Raw genomic sequence first — 10,350 nt, forward strand, 5'->3', positions numbered from 1 at the left:
GTCATTTATTAAAGAGTCTACCTTTCCCCTACTGATTGCAATGACATCTCCATGAGTCAAGTCACTCCCACCTCTATTAACTGGGTACTGTCCACATTCAAGTCCTAAGAATTAGTGTATCATTGATCCAATATCCTAGATATTGCTTGATTGATTCACTGGCTGATTTGTGAAACTCCCAACAAACATATATTCTTAACCAGGTAGTTTCCAAACTTTGAAAAGTCATTGATTCAAAGTCAAGAGTAACTGCAAAAGAAAAAACTCAAAAGTATGTTCTGTGAAAGGAAATTTTACGAAAGATTTAATAGTTTTAAGGCATGTTAGACTTTTAATTTTCTAAAAATTGCCAGGTCTCATTTCAGTGCGAAACCATCAAATTAAACTCAGCTGCCTAGTCTAACACCTGCCTTAGAGATAATCGCACACACACAGGTACCTTTCGCATGTTAAGACTTGGGAGAAAAACTACTGTAAGGTTCGAAGGTGTTCATCCCCTCCCCTGGTTTGGGAGTTCCAAAACTCTGGAAGCAGGGAAGCCAAAATACTGGTTATGATATATGCTATGTAAGAACTTCCTATGGACTCCTACTGGACACCAATGAAGAGTTCTAATTTCAGAAAAAAAACGTAGTTTCTTTAAGTTCCTCAGAGAATAAACATTAAAAGTTCATGTTCCTACAACCACTTTTACCAAGTTTTGATTTAGCCGACTGAAACTGAGAAGTCCAAAGGGGAAGAGGTCTTAGATCAGAGACACAACAAAATCTCAGAAATATATTACTGCTTTTAACACTGCATTTTATGAATTTTTGGAAAATTTTATAGAAGTTAACTTATGACACATATAATGTTCTACACTATATTCAACTAACAGTAAAAATCTAGTATGACACTTTTCAAAATGATAGCCTTCACGGTTATGAACTGAAGCTTGTAGCATCAGTTTCCTGTTGCTACACTCTCATTACACAAGAAACAGGATCACATGCATCAACATTAAGTGCCCAAGTCCTATAATAAACGTCCCTTAAATAACCTAGGAAAATATGTCCAATTTACTGCAAATACAAACCACCACCAAAAAATTCACATTGGACATTTTAAAATAGTCCAAGGTAGATGAATATAGACCATGAACTCCGCCTGAGCCAGTGTTATCAACGCAAGCTGTTTCTTTTCTGCTGCTAGGACCTGGCATCACGGCTCTACAGGACCTAACTGAATTTCTCCACCGTCTGTCTGGACTAAGCAGTTAACGAGTACTTCTAAAGGACACAAAATTATCTTGCAGCTCCACCATGGCAGTTTATTTCCGTAAAGTGATTTTTAGATAAATCAAGTTCATTTCCACCAATCTTATACATGTCTCTTATCATTAATGGAACTGTTTGTTCTGTGTTTCACGACTAGGTAACAACATACCAAAAAAGCAGCAGCAGCACACACTGAGAAATAAACAGCAGACCTTATTATTTTCAGTGCACACTTGTCAGAAATAAATATTCCAGCCAGAAAAGATGGAGGTTTGTTTGTTACTCCATCTCATTAGTCTGCAATGAGATTAGTACAGGATTGAAGACTTAGAAACTTATAATAATAACAAAAAGGCTTTAAACAAAAGTACCTATACCATAATATCCATCTTACATACTCCTAACTTGTCTTTCTTCTTTGAGCATCAGTAAGTTACCTGAACAGACACCTCTGTCAGACTAGAAAAAATGATTCATTATAAAGATCAAAGAATTAGAACCGCAAGAAAATGGAGACCATCTAACTTGCCTGAAGGCAGGGAAAGACTTCTGCCTAAATCTCCTGGACCTTCTCCCTCTTAAAGTTTTCCAAAGTCTTCCCTGTAGCTATTCCTGTGTTTACCCAAAAGATGAAGGCTATTTTCCTTACACCCAAACAAAACCTGTTGTATTTAAACAGAGCAGAGTAGGTTGGCTTTCAAGTAAACTTGGCAACAGCAATGGGGTGGACCCCTGCTCCACCAAATGACTCTTGAATTATTAGGCCCACTGTCATTTTATGATAAATGAACTAAAAGTACCAGGCAGGAACACAGAATAATCAGGTGGCAAAACTGACGACCATTAAAAAAAAGGACTTATACTATACAGTTCAATATACTATACAGTGTATATTGAACTGTATAGTATAGTCTATACTATACAGTGCTATTTACCTGAAGCACCTGTAACAAATTGAGCAGTCGGGGGGGTGTGGGAGCGGGGTGGATTATTAATGATTCAGCAGGACAAATGACACATTTTTTCATAATTTCATCAGGGCTCCCAAATACTTCTCTCTAGGCTCCTCAAATTCCTAAGTATATCCACTGGCCGAAATTAGTGAATAAAGATTAGTTGATTCTGGCTAAATAAGGTCTGCCAGTAGAAAGATTTCAGGATATGAAAAGCAGAACTGAAAATGAAAAGCCCAGAAGATTTGCTACCTACAGAAGAGTCTTTAAATAGAACGAATTGGACACAAACAATAACAAATTTATCTTCAGTACAGTGAAAAAGTAATTTGCCCAACGAGGTAGAACTCAGGTCACGCTCACAAAGGTTCAGAGGGTTTTCTTCCCACATGCCCATCAAGAGATACTGTTCGAGGGGACAGAAGAGGAATGTGGTTCTTAAACATTTGTTTCCCCAAAAGACCGCATCACAAACTATAGGAAAAGCCCACGAGGAAGTGACTTCTGTACCACGGGGCCCTGTGTGTCTGCTGTGTCTCACCCAGTCAACTTTAACCTGACTGCTACTGCCTGACACGTGTCAACCTTTCATTACACTCATGGGCAAGTCTCTGGCACTTGTTAAGGAAATGCCAATAAATACTTCAAAGACTTGAAATAAATAAATGCTGACAGCTCATTTCCACATATAACTGGTCACAGAGATGCTAACTGAAAGTTTACATCTGCCCTCTAACTCATCATTTACAAGATCACAGGTTACCGTCTTGATGAATAAGCACCTCAGTATAAAATCAAACTCTTTGTAATTCAATGCTGGGGGCCAAGGCTGAACTGACAGAGCCGTTTACTAAAAAGCTCCCATTAGTGTAAAAAATAGCAGCCTGATTAATGCACATACATTTGTAAAGAATTTTGTTTTTGTTTTTTTCCTTTTTTTCTCTTTCTCTTACATTTCTAGCATTGCTCTCCCTGCTGGCTGATACCAAACGTGGCCAACTTTTTTGCTAACTTTCCAGTTTCTTTTTTCTTTCCCCTCCACTCCGAGTATGCTGGCACCTGGGCAAAACTAGGTTTCACTCCCCAGTCCCATTCCCCCAAACATGACTGAATCAATACTCCAATCTATTCTAAAACCATTTACAGAACCATATCTCTGGGCTTCTGAAGTACTCACCATGAATGTCACCTTCTCCCTAGAAAAGAAAAGACATTAAAATTTTACCTCAGGTTTTAACTTTGCAATACTCAAATAAAGCAGTCACAGTTCAGAGAGGCTACTATCTGTTTGAAACCAAATGTTTTCATTCCAGTGCAGTGAAGTTCAGGGTCAGGCTGCATTAACAATAAACAACCTTTAATCAACCAGAGACAACGCTACACGCTACACAAAAACGCAAACTCCCAAACTCCAAAAAACCTTAACGTCTTATCTTGATGGCCTAATATCAATTAGCATTTCAGAGGATCTTTTATCAGAATGGGAAACTAGTAAATCTATCCTTCCATCCTCCCTTTCTCTGTCTAGGGGTTTGAAGGGCATCTATCAATTCCAAAGCCCCTTCTACAAGTCTCCCTACACTTAGATGGCTGATGCCTCCACGTGCCCTGAGGTCCCTGCTCAGGAGGACACCCTACCAGGCTTTCTAGACACATCAGGAGGCCGGTGGAGGCGGGGATGCTGCAGGCTCCTGGAGTTCAGCTCGAAAGGACTGGGCAACATTTGCCGACAATTCTAACAATCTTTGAACTCAGAAATGCTACTATGAAATACACAGGAAGAGAGTGTGACCTAGAAGTCCCTAAAATCAATACTAAAGGATAAAGGCCAATGCTAATGGTGGAAGAGATACCAGAGCAGACCAAGGTCATGTTAACTCACTTCCTGACTTTCCCCTCTTCAGTTACCAATCTTCCATCACCAATACAGCCCAGTTCTTTTCTTCATCACCTCTACGTAAAACTCTAGTGGCAGAACTGAAGCTCTCAGTACGAGCGGGGTCGGGGCAGAATCTGATTTCTAAACTGAATTAACCTCAAAGCCTGTCTTTTCCCCCATGCTGTCACACTGACCTTCAGATCTAAGAAGTCTCCAGAGTTCCCTTCAGAAGAATTCCTTCTCCGAGGTCCAGATGACTCAGAATCTTCTCTGCCACCACTAGACTTGGCACCTGAATCAAAATATACTTGCTTGAGGAATACAATAGGAAGACCTGAAGCAAACGCTTTTTCAGTGAGTGGTATGTTATGTTCTAGTCTCACAATACAAAATGAGCAGTGTTAGGGAGATTAAGTGATGACTTAAAAATTCTACAGAGGGACTGAATAATCCCATCTGACATTGCTCCTTATTCTGATCCATCACATAAACTCTCAGTATTCCGTTTCTTAGTCCCAGTCTTTCCTCTAACGATAAGCTTTAACTGTTGTTTATCTCATTACGATTAAGCTAGATTTTGCTCATCAGCACAAAACCAGCTAGCTGTTCATGCTGGGCCTGTCCCTCTGACCAGGGATCACAGACATATAAGCAGTACCTGCAGACTTGGCCCAAGAAGGGGGATTTTCCTCAGATGTCCCAAAGATGCTGGAGGCCATTTTATTCTTCCTCACAGGTTGTTCTGTTGGTTCATCGAAGCCTAATGAAAAATTGGATCCACCACCCGGAGGCCGCAAAACCCTAGGAATAATGGTGAAACAATTTCAGATCGTACCAAAAGGTTTCTTGGCATAAATGTTTTCAAACACCTTTCATTCCATTTCCCTTACCCATTCATTGCCCTTACCTCCCACAAGAGAGCTGCTAATGGAAAAAAGGAACTGATTCCATCAGGGTATAAATTCAACACTGGGTATTAAGATACAAAATGCTGCTTTATAATATTTGTAATAGGTTGTCCATCGCACAAGGCAGCTGAAACAGCCCAAAAATCATCACAAACACAAGCCTGGCTGGTGTCCCCTTTTAGGAAATGGCAGAAGACTTAACGGACCTTGCCTACTGGGCTTAGCAGGGTAGATGTGTAAAAAAGTTTAGAGCATATCTTGTTATTTATTCAAAATGCATTTCCATTTTTATTTTCAACCAAAAAAAAAAGAATATACATATAAAAGTTAACCAGACCAATTTAGAAACCCCATAAAAGCTGATGATAAAGAACCTCTCCTAGCTCAACATCATGGACAAGCCCTGTTTATACACTTATACCTCACTAATCTCACTGGTAAACACGAGTGACTCACCCACAAGGTGGAAGTCAATGAGAAATTAGTGTACAATTCTGTGGCATGATCTATGCCCACGTACCTTTGGACACCGAGTACTTTGTCCGATAAGTACTTTCATGTTCCCAAATCTTCCTGCCACAAACTGACCGATTTGTTCCCTCCATGGAAAAACTCAATTTAACTTGTCCTGTCACCACTCAAAACACAGAAAATGGAGATGGTTTGATGAGAAGACTTTTCTAACTACTGATTCAATTCCTTTATTAATGATAGGTGTCATCTGGTTTCTAATTCTTAAGTCGGTTTGAATAAGAAATATTTTTCTAGGAATATGTCCATTTCATCCAAGTTTTCAAATAAATAACAGCAGTCATTTGTAAACTTAGCTCCTTGTATTAGAAAATAAAGAAAAATTTAAAAACTTATGGTATAAATTCTCTTCTAAATACTCCTCTAAAGGCATTCTCAGGTTTTGATTCTAAATATTTTCGCATTTCCATTTTCTTCTTTGACCCATAAATTATTTAGAAGTGCATCTGTAAGTTTCCAAATATAGGGATCTAATTTGATTTCTAGCTTTTAATTGTAACAGGCGACAGAGTCTTATGATATGAATCCTTTGAAATTTGATGAGATGGGCCTTATGGTTTAATATCTGGTCAATTTGGTAAATCTTCTACATGTGCTTGAAAAGAATGTGTATTTGCCAACGTTCTATATAGCCATGAGATCGAGCCTGTCAATTGAGTTGCTCAAATCTAATTAATGAAATGTTTTATCACTCACTGAGAGAATCTGTTAAGAACTTCTACTACAATGAGGGGTTGCTCAGTTTCTTCTCAGAATTCTGTCAAGATAAAGAGCTCTCTCTCAAAAAGACTGCCAATGGAATACTTAGATCAGGAGGGAAACTGCGTCAGGTTAACTGGCTAGTCATTTTGAGTAAACAAACAAAATATATATCCCTAATTCACTTCACTTACCAAAATAAGTTCCAGCTACGTCAAATATTTTAATTTAGAGATCAAAACAAAAATACTGGGAGAAAATATGAACAAATGTGACCTAGTCTTGAAAAAAAAGAACTTTCTAAGCACAAGATGAAAGCCAGAAGCCATGAAAAGATGGACAGATTAAACTTGGCAAAAATAGACATATTTGACAAAGGATAATATCACTAGAATACAGAATGCTTTTTAAAATAATGAAAATAATCAGGAGAAAATGGACAAAAAGTACTGAAAGGCAATTAAAAAATATGGATAGCTTCTAAACTTTAAAAATTATTCAACCACACTAGCAAGGAAATGAAATTTAAAACAAAATGATACAGTTTTTTGGCTTATTAGGCTGCTAAAGATTAAAAAAAGGCCAATTTTCTAAAGAACATTTTCATAATATGTATCAAATGCTTAAGTTTGCACTTCACATGAATCAACATTTCTACTTCCAGAAATTATCCTAAGTATATAACCAGACAAATTATCCTGAGACAATAAGGATACGCCTGTAAATAGGTTAATCTGTAAAAAATTGGAAATACCCTAATTATCCATTAGTAGGGAGTTAGTTATCAAAGTTTATTCATACAACAGAAAACTATATACATTAGAGAGAGATTTACCTTTATTACTAGATGTAAAGTTACCTAAAACACAGTGAATAAGAAAGGATGGAGAATAAATATAAGCCCGATTACATGTTACATAAAATCATGTGTATAGAGATACACACTTGTCTAGCTGTGTGACCTTAGGTTAGCTGCTTAACCTCTCTCTGCTTTGGTTTCCTCTTCTATAAAAAGAGAATAGTAGCTGCCTTACAGGACTATGATAAAAATATCACTGATAACTTAGAACAGTAACTGGAATATGGCAAGCGTGTGTCCCAATTATGATAACCATCGTAACTAAACATAAATGTCTGAAAGCACTTGTACCACGCGTTATCCCAGGGATTTCTGGTGAATTTAAATGTCATTCTTCAAAAATATTTCGTATTTTTCTGTACTGCTATCAGTCTAAAATTCTCTTGGAGACCACTTCTGGGTTCCCGAATTCCCCCACAACTTTTCTTTTGACAATACTCCTTTTCTCACTGGCCATTGTATGTGACCGTTTGTAGGCACCTGTGTCCACTTGGATCTCTATAGACAGAAATCCTGGCTCCTCTGCTCCTTTGGGTGCAGGCTGGCACCCTGGCTTCAGGGGGCTCCCTAACACTGCCCCTTCCTGCCCGAGGGGTGATCTGCCCTGTCCTGCGTCCTTTCTGCTGGGCTCCCCTGCCCTGTCTTATCCTTGCTACCCACAAGCCAGCAAATGCAAGGTTTGGTCGAGCCTAGGCGGAACCGAGGGAAATCGGACAAACTTTGCCAGCTACCAATATAGCATCTTCTCAACCGCATCTACCATCTTCTTCACCAGTCAATCCAGTAAGGCCACTTTCCTCACTGTACACGTACACGTACACGCACACGCACACGCGCGCGCGCGCGCGCGCGCACACACACACACACACACACACACACACACACACACACACACACACACACACACGAGATCCTGGCTTATTTCCACCTGGCTTATTTCCGTACTTCCTCCTGCCAAGAACCTCTCCGCCCTGCCCTCTGGGACTCTAACATGCAGCCCATAACTCAGACCTTCACCTCCTCCACAAGCTCAACGAATAACAGGTGAGACCCCAAAGGAAAGGATGTTAGAGATCCTCTCCCGGGCAACAGCTCTGTATAAAGGGCCAGATAGTAACTATGCGTGGCCTGTGGGTCATGCAGTCTTCCGCAACTAATAACTCCATCACATAGCACGAAGGCAGCCAAGAAACATGAAAATGAGTGAGTGTGGCTGTGTTCCAATAAAACTTTGTTTATGGACACTGAAATTTGACTTTCATGTTATTTTCACAAGACATGAAATATTCTTGTTTTGTTGTTGTTGTTGTTTTCAACCACTTATAAAATGTAAAAATCTGGCACCAGCTGGGTTGGGTCCTCAAGTGGTAGTGTGCTGAGCTCTGCTCCATCTAGTAGTTAGTTCAACAGACTCATTCTTAAGAGAGCAAAGTCAGGCCACGAGCAGTTCCAAATAAACCGCCCAACATTAGTTAACTGATAGACAGGACTGAAACCCAAATCCCCAGGTCCTGGCAGGCACATAACAAGGGCTCAGAGTGCATTCGAATAGGGGGACCACACAGGGCCACTGTTCTCTTAAACCACAAGCCTCCATAGTTAGTGCTTTGATTAGTTTTCTTGTTTTCTAGTCTTAGACTGTCTTATATTTCTTACATAGGTCCTCTGGTGTCCTCCTCTAAATCTATTATTTGTGTCTGCTCATAGTAAAATTCAGTACTCTGTCTACACGAAATAAAAATGTCACTGTTTTAGCCCCAGGGGGAAGACCCATTGTGTTCTTTTATAACATGTCAAACATTCAAAACCCCACTTTTTTTTTTAAAGTCTAAGATATTAAATATCCACTTAAATTCACTATATGAGGATAAATGTGTTCAGGCATACATTTAATATAGATGATAATTTTAGGTTAGCTTAAATTGTTTAAATCATAATCGAAGGTACATTATAAATTCTTAATAGGCTTTTTCTCATGTTAAAGTTTAAAGCAACTAGGTTTTTATCACCCGTACCCCAAATCAACAGACACACTTGAAATATTATCTTCAAAGTTAACTTGGATGTTCATTGCCATCCCCTTCATTCCTAGAGATTAGACTGGTTTTCCTCACCATCACAATTAAACTCTCACGAATTATTTTAGCCAGACAAAAATCTTCAGAACGCCAATGGGTTGGGAAATATTTTTTTTGCCTTAAAAAAAGAAAAAAGACACTAGTACCCAAACAGTAGCTTAAAAAAAAAAAAGTATAAGCTCTGACCAGCTCAACTTTTTAAAGCTCTGTGTTCCCCCTGCAATAGCAGGTAATACTCCAATGACGTCAGCCCATCTGCAACAGCCAGACATCCCCAAACAAAGGATTTGGATCATAAGACAGAAATTATATCAGTTTTACTTTTTAAAATCCTACTATTCTTTCTGAACTACAGACATGGTAACTAAATCAGGATTACATATTTGAGACTCAACAAAAACGTCTCCATGATCTGCGGATAGCAATTTAAAACAATTTTTTTTCTTTCTTCTCTCTTTAAAGCCCAGAGTACTCATGTGATTTGTTCGGATCATTTCCTAACAGACTAAATTTATAACATGTTTATGGAGCCAGGAGAATATTACTGGAGAAAAGAAGTTTAGGAGATTTAGGTGAGATTATAGAAGATGGAAAGGTAGAAGTAAATAAAAGGACTATGCTACAGTCTTGAGATCACAATACTGGAGAGGAACTGATGACAAAAGGTAAATTAAAGCACTTATTGTGCAAAACCAAAAAGCATTAGTCTCACATTTCAAATATACATATTGAAAAACTAGTCTAAGGATTCATTTGACCAGGTTACTGAAATTCATTATGAAGCACTAAATCGCACTCAACCCTAATAAAACCTCAGATTTTTACACATTACCATTCCAACCACTACATTCTGACCCGCGGAAAGTTGACCCCACTTGACCCCACGACACAAAACAAAAGACCAAGGTTCAATTTGGCCCAGCGTCCTCTGAAAAAAAAAAAAAATGATGTCATTGGAAGGATGACAGCAGAAGAGGGAGTGACCCTCTTCAGTATTTTTGTAGGTCTATGCTACCTATCTTCCCAGTAAGCACTCATTTTTAAAATCTTTCCCGTCCTTTTCTACATCGTTAATGAAAGAGAAAGGAATACGTTGAAAAGAAATGTCATTTCCAAAGGTCCCTCCTAAGGCTCACTGCTGAGGCCTGCTTTTGTCCTCAAGTTGTCCAACCCCTGTGAGACACTGC

General features: G+C 38.8%; 1 protein-coding gene across 2 annotated transcripts in view; it reads right to left on the reverse strand.

Annotated features, from left to right (window-relative positions):
- Nucleotides 1–10,350, reverse strand: part of JPT1 (Jupiter microtubule associated homolog 1) — a 13,187-nt gene that overhangs the window by 335 nt on the left and 2,502 nt on the right. The window contains exons 2-4 of one of the 2 annotated variants that reach the window (XM_011361923.2): nucleotides 4,747–4,889; nucleotides 4,283–4,380; nucleotides 3,387–3,405 (exon numbers count right to left, since the gene is read on the reverse strand). In XM_011361923.2, the coding sequence (XP_011360225.1) occupies nucleotides 3,387–3,405; nucleotides 4,283–4,380; nucleotides 4,747–4,889 (260 nt within the window). The remainder of the gene's footprint in view (nucleotides 1–3,386; nucleotides 3,406–4,282; nucleotides 4,381–4,746; nucleotides 4,890–10,350) is intronic. The other variant, XM_023531672.1, reaches the window with a different exon arrangement.

Source organism: Pteropus vampyrus, unplaced genomic scaffold (genome assembly GCF_000151845.1).
Source record: "Pteropus vampyrus isolate Shadow unplaced genomic scaffold, Pvam_2.0 Scaffold72, whole genome shotgun sequence".
Classification (NCBI taxonomy): domain Eukaryota; kingdom Metazoa; phylum Chordata; class Mammalia; order Chiroptera; family Pteropodidae; genus Pteropus; species Pteropus vampyrus.